Raw genomic sequence first — 18,531 nt, forward strand, 5'->3', positions numbered from 1 at the left:
GCCCACCAGGCCATTCTATCCAGCCCACAGGGCCCCTGAAAAGGTAGAAAATTAATATTTATCTGCCCCTGGCTGCCTGTTATGCAGCCCTCAATGACTTGCCAAACCTCAGTAAGCAGCCCTCCACCAAAAATAATTGCCCACCCCTGCCCTAAGTTTACCCCACACCCAACACCCGGTGCAACAAGCGTGCAGAAAAAGCGGGGGGCAGAACTGCTTTGGGACCAGGCTTGGGTAGGGGGGCAGCCTTTTCAGGAGGCCTGCGGTACAGACCCCCAATGCCAATCCAGACTTGTGAGGAGACAGGCAGGCTCACTCTTGTGGACCATTGCATGAAAAGATTTTCCTCCCAAACCAGCAGTGCCACAAGCAACAAGAGCCCAGGAAAAAGCAGGAGGCTTTGCAGGGGAAGCAGACAGCACTGCCTATTGAACTCAACCCCCTCCCTCCCCCCCGCCTCCCCCCCAAAAAAAAATGTGTGTCTCTCAAGCCAACAGTTCCCTGCCCAAAAGCAACCTGGCACAACCCAAGAAAATAAACCAACCAAAATATCAAATCTTGTCCTAAAATGCCACCTGGCAGTAAAGTAGTACTGAAAGGGCAGGAGAGTAAAATTGTTCTGTTGTGCCCCCTCGTGCATTTTACTAGTTATAACATAATAAGGCGTTGCATGGTAAATCACGTCCATGTTACTTATTTTGCCGTCTTAAACTGGGAAAGAAAAATTAAACCAGGAATATTTTTAGCGACTAAATGCTGAATATGTGTCTCTCCAGACTGTGGAATAAGCTTCTTCCAGAGGTGGTGCAATTGCCTACCCTGGAAATCTTCAAGAGGAGACTGGACGGTCACCTCGCTGGGGTCACATGACCCCAGTTGTCTTTCCTGCTTGGTGCGGGGGGGCTGGACCTGATGACCTTTTCAGGTCCCTTCCAGCCTTACAATCTATGAATTTCTTACCATTAAAATGAGTAGATACAGATGAGTATGCTGCCTTTATTATATCACCTGGGAACACTCCCAGGCATTAAATCATATAGTTTCCTTCTTTCCTTCAGTGACCCTCGCCCCACTCCCAGCCACCCCAGGTCTCTTCCAGTCTAGCCCAAGCCTGAGTCTTGACCCCCTACTGCTGTCCTCCCATATGCAGAGAAGGAGTTGCCTCTGTTGTACCAAATATTCAGAAGCCCAACCCCCACCCTCCATATGTCCAGGTTCCTTAGGGGCTGCCCTAAGGCAGTTTGTCCAACTATACAGAATTGTAACTATTAGAAATAATACATTTTAGAAACCTCTAATTGCATCTACAGTGGTTCTTCTGATTAATGACACTGAAATTTTAAGACTCTTCTTGGGCCAGAAACAAGCGGTAAGTATCTCCTTAGGAAGATTAGAATCACTCTTTTCCAGGAATAGGAAGCTCCCATTTTAACAGTTAATGGGTCATAGCAATATATAATATATAATAATATATAATACACACAAACATATTAGAGGCATTATATATACTGGAAGTTACTCCTTTTAGCCCTGCAAGCATTAGGGTTAGGGACGGACATTCAGAAAGTCAGAGCCTGAATTGATTAAACATTTGCAGGTTAGTCTAGGTTGAACTGGTTTGTAACAGCAACATGCCTGCAGTTGCTCAGGCCAGGAGCTGGGGTTGCTAGAGCTGTGGCTGGCAGTGCCTGGGGTGGGCAGACCCTGCTGTGTTGCCTGAGGGGCTGAGGGGAGAATAGCTCCACCCCCTCCCCCCACCCCAGGGTGCCATGGCAGCGGTGTGTGGCCACTGGAGTGGTGATGGGGGAGCGTCCTTCCTCCTCTGCCTCGGGAGCCATGCTGGCCTGCTGTCGCATCAGCGAGGGGGGAGAGGAACAGAAACATCCAGACCAACCAGAAATGATAGATCTGTGTTGTCCAGTTACACAACTGAATCTGATGATTCTCAATCATATATGCAAGCTGTTATTAGATTTTGAGAAAACTTGGGGAGATGTTTATAAGTATCCAACACAAGGCAAGGTATAAGCCCCTTTTCTGTTAATGTGAATTTTCCTTCTTATTTGGTCTTTTCTTCACATTGCTTAAACAGGTTTTTGTTCTTTGTTCACTTTATCTAAAGGCTTTTTATGCAAGTAGAAAATAAACAGCTGATGAAAAATTATTGCAGTGATGCCAAGGCCAAGAGTTCCTTTAAGTAAAAACCCAAGTATTTATCCTGTAGATTCCATTGAGAGCATCAGATTTATTTGTTTTGTAGCTTCTCACATACCCCTCTGACATTTCTGGTCCTCCAAAAGAATGATCACAAAAAAACCTTTTCACGTGTTAACATGGTAAAATTCTCTCTTTCTTCTCTTGTCCCAAATTTTTTAATACAGATGACAAAAAGGCATGAGTGGTTAAAGATTCATTTAAGTAGCTTTGGCAGAATTTTCTTCTTTATCTTGGCTTTAAGACATAAATGAAATTTGCGGCTTTCTTTCATCCTGGGGACAAGTTATTTATCTGAATATGTACATTTTTCTGCCTCAGACATGGATTTGGTGTTTCTGTTATTGCTGTGAGATAGGTATGATTTACGCTGCTCTGCATTACTTTTTACAGGGATTAGTGGCGATTCGCACAGGACTCTATCCATGTGGAGCTCACTGCAGAATCAGAACCCATGAACATATACATGCTTATCTATACACATGTGAATACTCCCATTGTAGTTAATAGAACTATGTGAAGTTGAACTCATGCATGACTTTTTGCGGGACCTGGAACAAATAAATAGTTCCTAACATGATGCAGAATGATAACAGAGCTCTGTACTGGACCTGGAATCCAAATGCTTGGAGCCTTTCACGGGACTGGGGTATTAGTTCCTACTTTTTCTTTTTGCTTCTGTGGTTTTCAGATGGCATTTAAGACTCTGGTAACACTTTGGCCCAGATATACCACATTTGGTATTTGGATACCCTTAGAAACAGGCAACCCATTGCTTGTGCTCTCAAAACTGTCGTGGACTCCCATAGCAATTCCAAGAGTCTAAAGAATTTCTTTGAATGCTGTCCATTGAAGACAGCACAGGACACATAAATATAGCTGCTCTTACAGTTACCTGTTTTTGCAAAGACAGTGTATAACATTGAGTGCCTTTTACTAGTTCCGTCAACATGAAGTATATGCATTCTATATATTCCATTTCAAAGGTTTGTAATTCAGAGAAACAGCTTGTGTAAGATTAGAACTTGGTAGATTTAGTCCAGCAGCAACATTTTTTTTAATGTAAAAGGGCATTTCAGCTACTAGGGTATCAAACAAAATGTACTTTACTAGTATCTGAGTTTTCTGAAGTTTTTAAAAAATCTCTTAAAAAAAATAAGTGTTGCAAAGTTTCATTTTGATGTCAGTCTGATTGCTAGTCTCCAGTGGTATAAATGGAAAACACCTTAAATGTCTAAGAGATTAGCATTCAAAGTCAAATGCAGAGGTCTCACAATGGGCTGTATTCAGTGTATACATCAATGAGCACATACTGTGCTATCCTACCTTTAAAATACTGCATGAATCATAATAATTAGCATTGTTACAGTCCCTTACTGTGGTTGGTGCAAGCCCAAATGCATCTCTGTTTCATCTACCATAATTGTTTTCTCCGGAGAGACACTCAGAAAGATGTTCTTAAACTGCCTTGGACTTTTAGGTAACTAATCCCACCTCTCATATACACTCTTCAGGCACTTTTAAGAAAATCAAACATGTCTAAATACATATTTATGTGATAGATGCTGTTCCAATCTGCTGCATAAATTATATGCATTTTATGATCCTCACTGAAAGATATATAGTTTTTATAGATATCAGATTAAAAGCAAAATTATGGTAAGCTTGATATACAAGCTAACAAGAAGCCAGGAAGTATTCAATACCCAGTACACTGTACTAAATCTCAGCTGTGTTGCTTTCCTTCACAAAAGTGGAAATAAAGGTTAAAATGTCAGTCTCATCTTTTTTTCTTCTCAGGTGTGGCAAGAGCATTCCACCACCTAAATGTTATTCAAATTTAATGTTGTATGTTTAATTAACATTACTTCTATGTGTTTTGGTAATTACCATTACAACACATGGGGGCATATAGTACTTATTGCCTATGTTAGGGCATAATGTGCCGGACTACAACTAGTGCATTTGTTAAGCTGATTCTAGCATTTCTTCACACAGCAGGAAGCACCCATGCTGTGGTTTCTTAATGTACTCTTTAAGCACTGTACTGTAGAGTACTGTATAATAATAGTAATAATTAATAATGATCCACACATCACCAGTGCTTCTAGTAACCTGGTGACCCTGCATTGCTGTTTCAGGGTTCCATAACCTTGACCCTGAAGCACATTTCCTTTCTTTGAAAGTGTAATTTCTTAGATGTTACAAACATGATATTGCTGAACAGAGCTGAATTTTTTGAGGCCGGGTTTGTGGCATGGATTCTGATGGCTTCACGTTTGTTCAGGTCTCCAAGGACCAGCACCAATAAATGTGAAAGAGACAACAGCAGATTGGCATACTTTTCCATTTCCACCAGGATGAAAAAAAATGCTCTAAATTAAGTCTAACCTTAAATGTATAATCTGTCCTTGGGAAAAAAAAAAGGATATAGCATCTTCAAGCTCTCGGCATCCCTTACGAGAAAAAATTGGTTCTAAGGGTCTCTGATCTTGTGTTTTAGTAAAATAGAACTGCACGGCTGACTGACAGTTCTGATCTAAAGCATTTACGTTTAAGTTTTGATCTCTCTGCTTTTGATTAAAACTAATGAGCTCATTTAATTCAAAATGGGAATCTCTGATAAGAGAAATAAGGTTGATGTGATTGGATTAGAGGGGCAAATTAAACTCTTAGAGCAGAAGTTTGTGCTTATATAGTGTATTAAAAAGCTGTTGGCGTATTATGGCGTGTTAGATGATGAGAAAAATTTCATAGTAATTCATATTTAATCAGAAGAAATGAAAGTACTAAATATAACATGGCTCTGCTTTTCCCTCAAGTGATAAAGAGCTGTACATTTAAAATGACATCGAATCCATGCTCTCTAAAACAAAAAACCATAAGAGACACTAAAGAAAGGGGCATTCTTGTCACTGGTTTCATCACACGGAGTTGAAATGCCATAAATACAAGATAATGTGACCACATTAGAACAAGGACAACTCCAAATAATCCTTAGCTCAAAAACAAGTGGTGCATCTATAGGCTGTATATCAAATGCTTTTTTACTTGGAATAGTTTTGAACAGTAACTGGTTACAGTCTCTAAAAAGACAGCAATGCGATCTTTAAAAATCCCTTTTTTGTTGTTGTTTGTAATTTTTTTTCATGGAACCACAATATGTTTAATTGCCAGCAGCAGCTTATTATTGTAGGATTGCGCAAGAATGTTCCCATGAATTATATTTTTGAAAACGGAGAACATGTTAGCATTTGGGTTGAAAATATAACTGTTGAAATACTGCCTGTGGAATATGATAATATGATGTCACCCAGCAATATGTATTTTATTTTATCATACTTAATTCCCACCAGATTTTCTTATTTACAATACATGTTGGGGTTCAGGGAATTGAACACATGTGTTAGATCTGTAGTTTCAAAGAAGAAACTTCACTTGAAGCTAAATGGACCATGAAGACATTCCGCTATAATTAGTCACTAATATTAATTATTATTATTAATAATAATAACCCCAGTGCTTTCCATCTGAGGGTTGCAAAGTATTTTATGGACATTAATTAACCTTAACTAATGAGGAAACTAAGACACCAAAAGCTGAAATGCCTTGCCCTTAGGTATCTCAGCGAGCAAGGTGGGACTGGGGAATAGGATTCTGAAATAGAACTTGCAGACCCCTTTTAGTAGGCAGCCTTGTCACCTAAATAATACTTATCCGGTTGCATAACAAGAAGGAACTTCAGTGTCTGCAAAGAAATAGCTATGATAGAAATGTGTAGGAAAGAGTTAATAAGGCATCTCTGTATTTAGGTTTTTTTTTTAAAATGAGAGTTACTATGTACACATATATTTTTTTCCATCTTTTTCGCTAAGTAAACATTTTCTAAACAAGGTAAATTGATTACAGCACTCTTAGCATCCATCAGTCATTTATTTTTAGTAAGTTCAAGGATTGCACCTGAGAAATATCTGAGAGGGGATGTATAAAATCTAAATAATCTGTATATGTTTTTTTCCCCCTCTATTCCCTAGTGGAATCAACAAGCCCCAATCTACTAACCACTGACAACAACCTGGAGCGCTCTTTTTTCATCCGAATGAAATCTACACTGACCAAGCGAGGAGTGCACATCAAATCATCAGGATACAAAGTAAGCTTTGTTCTATGAAATATTGGCATCCTCAGTTTTATCCAACCTTATGTCATTTGTGGGTATTATGTTCATTTTTGCTTCACCCTACCTATGTGAATAGACAAAGGAATTAACTATTGCTTGTTTGCATATTCTCCATCCTCATTAAAGAAACATAAGTACAATCTTTCTAGTATGAGGTTTGTAATATTGCTAAGCCTCCATCATATTTATCTTCATTATAACAACATTTCTTCACAACACTCAATATACCCTTCAGAAGAGCCCTTCAGAAAAGTGTCAGGATAGGAATGTATTTAGCCAAAGAATGCAAGTCAGACTAACATTACTATTCATATTAGGGAGTTGCTATACATATTTCTAGTTAGTCTCACTTTAAGTTATGTTTCACTGAGTGATTACTGTAGCAGCTCTTAATGCAGATAGAATATTATAGCTATTTAATTTTCTTCGCTATTCAAGCTGAACTAGAAAACAATCTACACAAAGAATTTTTCCACCATTTTCCTTTCACCATGGCCACATGTACATGAGCAGGGGCATGTGTTTGCAGCAACACAAATAGTAGTGGCACAAATTTGTACCACTACTTTGTGCCGCAGTGCATGCCCCTGCCTGTGCGCTTTACATTGTCCTGCTGCAGGGGGGGCCTGGCTAGGGAACAGGGTGCCTCAGTGAAGGGCTAGCTGGCGGGCAGCCCCTATGCTGAGGCATCCTGGCCCCAGCAAGCTGGGGAGTGGCCCCAGGCTGCTTGCTCTCTCATTTTCACATGCTGCAGAGTCCCCACACTGAGGCATCCTGTGCCCCAGTCTTGTTCCCCCATCTCCATGTATGTCAGCATGGGGGCTTCACAGTGGAGCCCCCATGCTAAGGCAAGCAGAGTCAGGGGAGCTGCCTGCTCCTCCGTCTTGAGGAACCCAGTGCCCCAGCCGGCCGGGGAGCAGCTGGCTGGGGCACAGGGTGCTTCAGTGCAAGGGCTCCACAGCACACAGAGACAGGGGAGCAGGCAGCCCTAGGCAGCTCCCCCATCTTTGCATTTGTCCCACTGTATGCCACTTTGGCATGCTTTGCACCACATTTTTCTTCCAGGTTTTTTTTTTTTGCTACTGGGAAAACCTGGTAGCAAATTTTGCCCTGGCTCTGCAAATCAGCAGCACCGTGCATGATTTAACATGAAATGCCTAGATACAGCCTATGTGTCCATGAGGCAGTGTTTTTAGGGGCTAACTTATCCCCAAGAAAAATCTTAGTGTTGGATTTTTTTTCAAGATACAAAAGTCTCCTTTTCCTTATTTACCACAGTCTCAATTTTCTTTTTTAATCATGTATGGCTGGCAAAGCCCATGGCTACGGGTGGTTTTACAGCACATCAAGACTATAACGAATAGCATGTTTTCAATATTGTCATTTTGTAAAATGAAATATCTCAGCCAGTCAGTATTGTGACAATATTGTGACAAATAACTGAGTGACAGTCACAGACTTAAAGAAGTAAGCTTGAGCATGTTTACATATTTAAAGAGGATGTAAATGTCAGTGATCATTTTAAACATTTTAACAACATTTTTAGTTTACCGATAAAGACATAAAGTAGTTTTGAAAGAAAATTTCTCATTCCACCCATCCAAAATGATCTCTGAGAATCTAGCAACATCAAGGCATTCTACTTAGCTCCTGAAAATATCCTGATAAAAATATCCTCTTTGAAAGTAAATGAATTGGAGACTTTCTTCTGAATGGTACCTGGATCTATATGATCTCATGATTTTTAATGGTACAAAGAATGTTTTACCTCCAAGTTACTGGTTTCAGAAGGCACCAGGAAGTTATTATCTGATATCTCTTTAGTTGTCAACACTTGAGTTGATGCAGTTAGTACAATTCATACAATATCCATTTCACAGAAAACATGAAAGTTGGTACCTGCATTAATAGTGTTAGGCCAAGGAATGAATGGACCTGTGTTAGGAACAACAACATGCTAACCCTTAGACACTTTCCAGCTAAGTTAGCTCTTGGGTACATTGGCAGGCAGTTTGCATTGTTGTTGCTGATGCTAATAAATAACTGTGATGCAAATAAGGAAAATAATTTGTGTTTCAGCATTTTCAATGTGATATCTTTCACCAGTACTTTATTTACAGAATAATATTAGCACCAAGAATACAGGAAATAACAGAAAATACAGCTGTGCTAAAGTTCCATTCTTTTTTCTCCCTACCTGGACTAGTTAGACTTCTATAATCCTATACTATGCTGGGCCCAGGAAGAAGCTAGAAGAGATAGGCAAAACAAGATGGGGCCATTTTTCTGGATTTGCTGTCAAAGTAGATTTATACCAAGATATTTGTATGAGGATTTCCCTTTTGTGCTTAAAATGTAAAGTTTGAGATTTAAAGGTCAGACAGTTTCTGAAATGTACCTTTGAGTATTTACACAGTAGAAGAAGATATTATACTTCATCATATAAATACACATTTAGTTTCTTTTTAAAGAGCTATTGACATCTCATGAAACAATGACAGTTCTAATTGTGATATTAAAAGCAGAGAATTATGTCCTCAGGTGAGAGAGGAAGACAGAAGAGCAAAACTTTGAAAGACCAAATATTTTATTTTCAGGAGAACAAAAAAAGTGTATGAAAATTGCAAAATTTTCTTAAAATGATTTTCATTTTTTTCTCTGAGGCATCAGCAAATTAACATGAGTATTATCATATAGAGGAGTAAGACCCTTAACCCTTATAATTAGGCATATCTCCATAGGGTTATAGAGTTTGGGAAATTTAAAAATGACAGTATGTAGAAGGGAAAGGAAAGGAAAGTCACTTGTATCCTGACATGAAAGTTCTATTTCACTTACTTTTAAAAAAAATGGATATTAATATTGTGGATCTTAGCAATAGCATCAATAGTGAGCCTTAACTTGTATTTTATATTCACTGTAGAAAAGGTGGATCATTTGTGTATTAAATCAATGCAAGACCTTTTTAGTTTAATGCGATTCTCCTTGTGTGGAGCTGAGCAAGTGAAGCATAACAAAATTCAGGTTCTATACCGAGTGTCACTCACATTTATGGGAAAGCTACCAGCTTATTTACTGACTTCCCAAAATGTAAACTTATAAACCAAACTCAAGCCTTCCAGAACTGTTCAGTTACACATTTCATTAAAGTTAAAATGGGACCAGCAGCTGGAGAGATAGTTAAAAAAACACAGAATGGATAAAGGAAGAAGACCTAGCCAAATTGCGACATTGCATTAACTCTGGACATACCTCAAAGAAATGCCCCATTGTTGTCTCAGCGTGAATCAGTAGTACAAGATAAAAATGCAGACCACTAGTTTCTGCCGCATAAGACAATGAAAGATGACTGTCTATGATCTAGAGGGCAGGGTAGGTATGCAGCTCTCTCTAAGACCTACCACTCAAACAGCTAACCCAAGAAAGTGGGTCTTCAGACAATTAGTGATTGAGATTTTCTATGAGGTATTTGGACAGTCCTCAGAACAGGAAAGTCCCTGCTTCAGAAATACTTGTATACAACTGAGATCAGATTTTTAAAAAAGATGCCTGAATCACTAAGGCAGACAATAGCTTGGTCTCTCTGTTCTTAAAATGATGCTAATACAAAAATTATTTTTTTATTTGTAATAGGGGAGGTCCATGCTCCATCTTCCCAGTTCCCCTTCTTTTGCTGGGTTCTGACTTTCTTCTCCTTCTGAGCAGGCTTTTCCCTATTTATTCATAATGCTTCTATGCTTATGCTAGAGAATGATAAGAAAGCTCCTCCTTATAAGGAGATTTAACATACCTTGCTATATACTCAGTGCTCAGTAAGCACATCTACAACCATATAAAAAAACTCACATAAAACATGTAGTCAGGTGACAGAACACAATGAAAACAAATAAAAAGAAACAATGATAATAATTCTATTCACTGAAAGCTTCAGAATTTATTACTGTTACAGCTGTTGTCTATGATACATGATGCAAAGACTTACTGTGTTTTTCACTGCTAGAAATGTATCACTTCATCTTTTCTCTGTTTTTTCTTCTTCGATATAAAGAGACTAGTTTTTCTTCGGATTTTATTTCTTTCTATTTTTATCTATTTCTCTCTTTGTTTTTCTCTGTCTGAGGGTCAGACCTCATCTATCTACTAAACACTTTTTCCTGTTTCAGTGTTTCTATTGCCCCATTTTCTTAGGCATATCAAAGCCATTTTTTGAAGACCACTTCATTCAGATCCAATTACATTATTGTTGTGTCATGTTCCCTTCATGGCAGATTGGGTTAAGACTTTACATGCATATTTAAACCTTCAGGGCCAAATACGAGTGTCTCAAGCAAAGCATAGTAAGCAGGATGGGAAGACAGAGCCAGGAATACCAGCAGAACCATTCTGCTCTGGCCCATGAGCTGTATTAACACTTGTACTTGCTGTACCCCCCTCTAACTTTTTCTATCTATTTCTTCCCTTAAAACTCACCCATGTCTGCTGCTGTGTGTGACTAGGAAAAACCAATCAGTGCCTAATGTGGGACCTGTGATTACTCTGATGACTTCCAAAGTACATACCCATCACAAGGCCATTAGAGAGGTGCACAAGGAGCATAAAGAGATTCCTCTTCTCAGCTGCCTCATCACAGGTTGCTGCCACAATGCCTATCCTCAGGCCCAGCAGTTTGTAGAGAAAGCCATCCTAAGGGATGTACAGCATGTATGGGTCCATTGTATACTAACTGCCTAAAGTGGTATAACTCTGCACTGCCTTCTGCTTGGGTGTGTGGCTGAATGTCACTATTTGCATCCTTCTGTATCTTAACAAAAAATGGACTCAACCGTTCTTAGACAAAATTACCATTAGAGTCATTAAGGAATAAGTCATTAAAGAATCAGGGTAGGCATTTTAGTAACTGTGTAAGCAAATAGAAGACTATCCTAGATGAAGTAAATTCTTATGTATAGCCTTAAACATTTGAGCCTGTATTACTGGGAAATAAATATTTGCCATGTCACAGATACCCTTTTGCCTTGAAGTGAGCTCCCAGTGTCTCTGCAAGGTGGTTTGGGATCTAGAAATAATGTGCACACAGATTTAAGATATGGAGAGAAAGGACTTTTGGCATACTATATTTTCTTGCATACAGCATGTCTTGGAATATATTATTCATCTTGTTTTTTGAAAAAAATGAATAACAATCCCCGCCCCCTTTTATATCTGCATAGAGCAGGGACAGACTGTAATTTTCAGCTGACTCAACCTCATTTTCAACTGACTTACCATCCCTGGCTGCTGCTAACGATTGGTCTTCATGGGTGAAGCTACGATTTTAAAGAGTTAAAGAGTCACCAGAGCTGTGAAATAGGAAGAGAGAGGCCAGAAGCATCTAGCAGATAGCAAAATTGTTCTGAGAAAGGTTAGGTTGATTAGTGGAATAAACAAAACCATTAAAAAAGAGGGGTGGTCATTAACACCTGTGGAGTGAAGAACAATGAGCCATTAAGTCAATTGATTTAGCTGTCTGAATAGTAATTGAATAACTGCTGCATTGTGAGGCATGAATCAGAGCAGGGTACGTTTACCCTTGCAGAAAATCAGCTTCCATGCTTAATCCATACATCCAATTTTGGAGGGTCTGATTTTTTGGAGAAAAGGTGTGTTATGTGTGAGAAAATATGTTAATTCTCTGACTTTCTGAAATCCTAAAATCCTATTATTCCTTCTAAAAATGTACTGAGGCATCACTGATGGGTACAAAACCTGAAACCTGCAGTGTTGAGGGCATAGTCACAACTGTCATCAAATCGACTGCCAATTATTTAGTATTTTCTGTCTCTGACATTCTTAAACTGGAGAAGTTGGTTAAGGAGGTTTAAGAAGTGTTTTTATTAATGAATGATACCAAATCACAATTTTAAAGTAAAAATACTGCATGTATACATTGCTTTTACTTTATGACATGACAACACAATATTAAATGCCATTGAATATATTATACAGAACTATACTGTGGAATTTTTGTATTTAATGAACTTTGTGAAAACTAGAAATTAGATAGTCATAGGCCCTATTCCAGAATTTCAGTAATGAAGACTGAAATTTGATTAGTTAAGCCTCAGAAATCAGTATGTCTATAAAAATAGTTTAAAATAATATACACCTGCAGAACTGAAAAATGTTCACAATTCTGTAAAAGTAGTTCCATAAAATAGTCTTTGCAGGTTAAGTTAATTCATTTTTATATTGTGCAGTGCTAATTTTCAACACTATTGTTTGAAACTGAACTTTCACTTAAATGGCTTCTGTAATGCGACTTTTATAATCCTAGTGTGCTAGGCAGTCACTTGCCTCCCAAGCTTGAAATATAAGGCTTTCTGAGCCGCTAATATTTGCATTCACGGCCTTATAATGTCAGAAAACTTTCCCAGCATTTATTTTTAGTTACAAGTTTTCCATTATTTAATGTTTTAGATTCCTAAATTTAGGAAGCTGGATGCCTGACTGCTTTTTGTGCCTTAGAATCCTACCATTAGTTTTTAAATTATTCCTTTGAAGATATTTCTCTGTGGTTTAGAAGTATACAGTGCTACAAGTTGGTGCTGATCAGGTGAGGATGGAGTCCTTCCTTGAGAAAGTGGTCATCAGGGCATGACCTATTATGTACTCTGAGCCATACTAGTTAGCACCAGTAGATGACTTTCATATCAGATAGGTTTTCAGTATTATTTCAGTTTTTTTAACGCACTCCCAGTGGCAGCAAAATCACATATGGGCAGAAATTAGTCTATATGCTATTACCTTTTTACAACAAATTTTAAAAAGTTTAAATGGGCAGAAAAAGATCTGTCTATACTGGTCCTTTCCTTGATTCCAGACATATTATTCAGAAGGTCAAAACGATGTTTTGTAGTGGGTTTATTTTCAAGAGGATGTATTGACTTGTAGCTCTGCAGCATCCATAATAGACAACCCTCTTTTACTGTAGCCCCCAAATGTGGATTAAAGCACTTAAATTTGAACAACCAAGCTTCTATAGTTGAGCTTGAATTCTTTACTTCTCTCTCATCATTTTTCTCCTTAAATCTTTTGCTTTCTGTTGGGCATTTTTTTCATTATAAGGTGGGATATTAGAGCACAGCATGACCTTTCCATATAGGGAGAAAGAAAACTATGGAAGATAGCATTTCATTACATGGCTCTGGCCACACCTCCTCAGCACACATTAATTGAGGGAAGGAGGAATAAGAAACCAACAGCAAGAAACATATAGAGAATTTTCTAAATGTCAGCACAGACATACCCCAGTTTCTTCAGCACATAGGAGACTTGCAGGTAATTTGTCAGGGAGGAAGAACTGATCTAGAATTCACCCATGTAAATCGGTGACCTTTCATCAAAAGGAAGTCTGTTAAAGATGCAACATTACTTACAAAGGGACACAAACACTAACATGTCAGTCTGAGCCTTTGAGGGGTTAACCTTTAGCTAAAAAATATAGTTGGAGAAAGGAAGTTTTAAACCAGGACTAAAGAGATCTGGATTCATTTCCTGGCTCTGGGAGAGAGTTATGAGATTTTGAGTTAGGTCAGTAGGGATTATTTGCAGTAAAGCTTAACTCCCATTTAAGAATCTAACATAACTGGATTTTTAAGTGTTCAGGACCAACAGCTCCCATTAGTCCTTAGTTTCAATGCTGAACATTTTTTAAATGGGAATGTAAATACTTCCCTCCGTGGCAAAGATATTGTGATTCATTAATATGTGTGAGGTGTTCACATACTTTGGTGATAGCATCTATATAAAAAGATAGCCAGTTAGTATTATGTATAAGGCCTTCTCACGAGCAGTTTGAAAACTAGAGAGATTCAGGCATTGTTCAGTGATCCAGGCCTCCTTGTGACAATTACAGATGCAATATTGACACCTAAATCATTGTTTCTCCTCAAGCCATGTCTTCACTTTTCATATAACCTTAAGAAAAGAGTTATGACTGCAGGTCATAACTACATTCTAGACTATCTGAATGGGAGCTGGCTAAGGCCAAAAAACTGGAATCTAAAAGAAAACCTAAATATTAAGTTAAAGAAACTCAGTATTTTTGAGAGATTGTCTATGTTCATCCATTCCTGAATTAGGTTATTATAGAACAAACAGCTACAGAGAGAAAAAGAGTATCATCGCACATTTTAGTTGCAGCTACCCCTGGTCATGACTTTACAGAGGTATAAATCTGAAGTCAAGTCCAGTAAAGTCAGTAGGGTTTTACTGCAGTAAAATGAGTGGGAAATCAGTAATCAGTCCTATATATATTAAAATATTAAAAATGAAGAGTATTCCTTTAGGAAGGACTGCAACATAGTTTGAGTCTTGAAAGTACAACATATTTGTGACGTTAATTGGTGAATATAAACCTCTGGATTTTTAATGAATACTGGAATATGATTATGAAATAGTAAATTCTTAAGTAAGTACTGTCCATATACAGCAGTAACTTACCCACTGGGCTAGGTGCTAGTCTTTGAGCAGAGAGTGCTGGGTGGAAAGAGAATGGTGGGAATCTTTTCTCACCACAGAAACAGCCAGGCAAAATACTGCCTAGTGTGTGCTAGGAGAAGCATACCTTGCTCCCGGGAGACTGGTATCTGCTGTAGCAAACATATATTCAGTCCCCAAAACTACCTAGAATGTCTGCTGCCATCCGCTGCCAGTGGTTCTTGGCTCTGGATTGGCACATGCCTTTCTCCTGCTAACTGGAGGAGCCAGCAATGGATTGTGAAGATCCACTAACCAAAGTACTTCCCACATCAGGGGATGCTCCTGCCAATATCTCTGCTGCTTCTCAGTGGTGTGGGTAGCCAGTGCCAAGGGAGAGTTTGGCCCTCTGCCCTTTCAACATGTAAATATTTTATAAAGTGTGTAACTGTAGTTGATTGGCAGTCAGTTTTTGGCTGATCCCACACCTCTTCCTAGTTACTCTGTGTTCTCCGCAGCAGGCTTGGAAAAAACAAGGAGCTGATGAATTGAAATATATATAATTGATGCTAAATGAAGGCAGAAGGCCACACTTGTCTCCCTTTTAGCAGCAACAGTCTGTCTTTCCATGAGCAGTGTTGTATTTTATTTAGCTAAAAACAGTTGGCCAAATTCAGAACTGTGGTTTATTAGGGAAATGGAGCTGAATATTATTGCTATATCTGCTTATGTCAGGAGTGAACTGGGCTCAATATGTCTGTGTAAGAAAATTCATTTTTCAGTTCTTGCATATCACCTGAACCTAGTAAGATGAAATCAGCAGTGGTTGAATAAGAAACATAGATCTTGTGACCCATGCTCATGAGGTCTCATAGTAATGTATATAGCAAGTTAAAGATCTTCAGTCCAATTCCCTTGTCATTTTTACCCACTTTGCATTGGTTCAACACCAGTGGGTTCGGTGTAGTGATTCCTCTTATACTTGGATGGAGGTGAAAGAAAAGTCAGGTTGCTTGTAGACAGTGTATATATAGTAAATATTAAATAGTCTGTAGCTAAAAGCATAGTCATATGTTTTTCAAGAAATATATGCAATTGTAAGAACCATATTTTTACCGTAAACTAAATGCCTCCCACATATGTTAACTTTCATGAGCCCAAGCAGACAATCCAACCACATTTTTCTTTTAGATGTAGTTCTTATCCTTCAACCGGTTACATGCAATAAGAGAACATCAATGTAACACAAGGATGTAAACATTAATCCAAAGTATAATGCCTCATGTTCTAGCTATAATACAATGTTCTAGCTGTGAAATCCTGCCAGTGTTCTCCCACTGTCTCCTCACCTCATTACCTTTCTGTGTGACGGAGGGCTGTAGGCTGGGACTGGGAGAGAGACACCACTGAAAACCAGTTGCCAGAAAAGCATCTGTTCTGTGCAGGTGGCTGACCCATGCAGTGCTAGTGAATGCAAGGAACAGACAGACATGAACAGCTCCATTTTCTTTTGTTAGTGAAGCTAAATAAAGTTTTTATGAATTAGAGGAAAGTGAACTGGCTGAGCATTTAAATGCTAATGTGAACTTTTATGGTGTTATGAATTTGTGTGTGTTTGGATTTTCAGTACTGTAGTTGTTCAGCTAGATGGTGGCAAGCAGCATGAAAATCTCAAGGCTGCATTTTAAAAAAGGAACATTTTTGTTTGAAACTACAAATTTTGGGGATTTTTAATTAAAAAAAGTCTGAATAAAAATGTCTCCTGAGAGTGAGAATTATGCATCCAGTCTGAAGACTGCTTTCAGTAATTAAAGAGTACTTATTCCTGACATTTGTACAGGATGGAGCAGTAAGTAGGGAAGGAGACTTCAACTTCCCCACTGTCATGATGTAGCACAAATGCCAGAGACAAAGCTGTGGCAAAGCAGATTTAGATTAAAAATCATAAAAACTCAGGCTTGCTGATGAAAATTGTGGAGTCTCCTTTATCAGCGTTTTTCAAAACCTCATTGGAGATTTTCAAAAAAAGGTTAGATAGGCATCTGTCTGGCATGTTGTAGGAATTGACGTACTATATTTGAGCAGAGGGTTGGATGCGTGATTCTTGAGGTCACTTCCAACCCTACGATTCTATTATTCCTTTTTCATTAAAATCATGGTAGTACCTCTATCCTGCATGCCAGGATTGGAAAGAATATAAGCCTTCTTATCAGCAGGGGAGAAAAAGACAGTTTAGAGGAAACATCCTCCTCACAAGCAAACAAGTTTTCTCTTGGTTTCATCTGGAGGAGATTGGTGTAGTTTCATGGCATGGGATATAGTTTAGGTCCAATGAGTCTTTTTGCACCAGAAATGAAAGAGTCGATCATAAAGGAGAAAGCTCTTATTTAAATAGAGATGGCAAAGAAAAATATTCAACAAGCCGTACATATATGAATATTCCTTAAAGTTGTTCGTTGTAGCCATATTGGTCTATGGAGCTAGGCAGACAAGGTTCTTTGGGTAAATGTGATATCTTTTATAAGACCAGCTAAATAGTTGGAAAAATTGTTCTTTGCAAGCTTTTGGGCACAAACACCCTTCTTCAGGCAGAGGAAAAGTCTGCTGGTGCTATGTGTTCTGCATGGTAGAATAGAAGCCAATATGCAAAATGCAGGTCTGTGAAAATGCAAATGCATAGCAATGAGGTTCAGAGGGAATGGGAGACAATAGGTGGGGAGGTAAGCAGGGGAATGTTGAACTGGTGATAGAATGTAGCTGGTAAAATGCAGACAGCTTGCCCCGGGTTATCAGATGGCAAGTAGGTTATAATGTGCCATAAATCCAGTGTCTGAATTTATTCTGTGATTTTTTTGTATCCAGTAGATTTAGAAAGTGAATTTTGGAGGTTTGTCTACCTTTTGCATATTGGCTTCTATTCTACTATGGAATACCAGAAGATTTTCCCTATCCCTGAAGAAAGATGTTTGTGCCCAAAAGCTTGTAAAGAACAATTTTTTCTAACTATTTAGTTGGTCTAATGAAAGGAATCACATTTACCCAACCAAAGAACCTTGTCTGAATATTATGTACACATTTATTTAATAATCCTTCAAAACTGTAATACATTTTTCAGCCCCAAGGAGCTTCAGGGTTTAGGCTCTACTTGAGTTCTCCAACTAATTTAGAAAATGGTATATCCAGCTTTCAGCTCACAGCCAGCAGTCAAATGGATCAGTATTCTCTTTCTTTGGGAATATGCCAGTTCCCAGATCCACTGAATCAAAGCAAATGTTTTCATCTTGGAAAAAACCTCAAACCATGGAATAATTTAAGGATTGTGTAAAATGGACATGTGTAAAAATGTTGGGCTGCCATGTACTTTATATAGCTATTTTTATGTGAACAGCATGAGTACAAAATGGCAGCAAATCAGAATTCTCCAGTAACTCCCTGAGGTAAAGGCATTTAGAACTAGCTTTTCATTCACTTTATACAAGCATAACTGGCTATGCGAAGTTCAAAGTACTTTGAAATCCAGCTTTGTTTATTAGAAAGAAAAATGATCTACCACCAAATAAAGCAGATCCCAAAGCAGCTTACTGTGATGTGCATAGTTTTTATTCAAACTTTATGGATGCGGAAAGTGAGCCACAGACTATAAGAACATGATGCATGATGTACTTATTCTTCTATTGTAC

General features: G+C 38.4%; 1 protein-coding gene across 7 annotated transcripts in view; it reads left to right on the top strand.

The window, feature by feature from the left end:
• NPAS3 (neuronal PAS domain protein 3) overlaps positions 1–18,531 on the top strand; it is an 853,230-nt gene that overhangs the window by 754,787 nt on the left and 79,912 nt on the right. For all 7 annotated transcript variants that reach the window (XM_090033579.1, XM_090033581.1, XM_090033580.1 and 4 more), the window contains one exon: positions 6,249–6,367. In XM_090033579.1, coding sequence (XP_089889705.1) covers positions 6,249–6,367 — 119 coding nt within the window. The remainder of the gene's footprint in view (positions 1–6,248; positions 6,368–18,531) is intronic.

This window comes from Crocodylus siamensis, chromosome 2 (genome assembly GCF_052110815.1).
Source record: "Crocodylus siamensis isolate JL-2025a chromosome 2, ASM5211081v1, whole genome shotgun sequence".
In the NCBI taxonomy this organism is placed as follows: domain Eukaryota; kingdom Metazoa; phylum Chordata; order Crocodylia; family Crocodylidae; genus Crocodylus; species Crocodylus siamensis.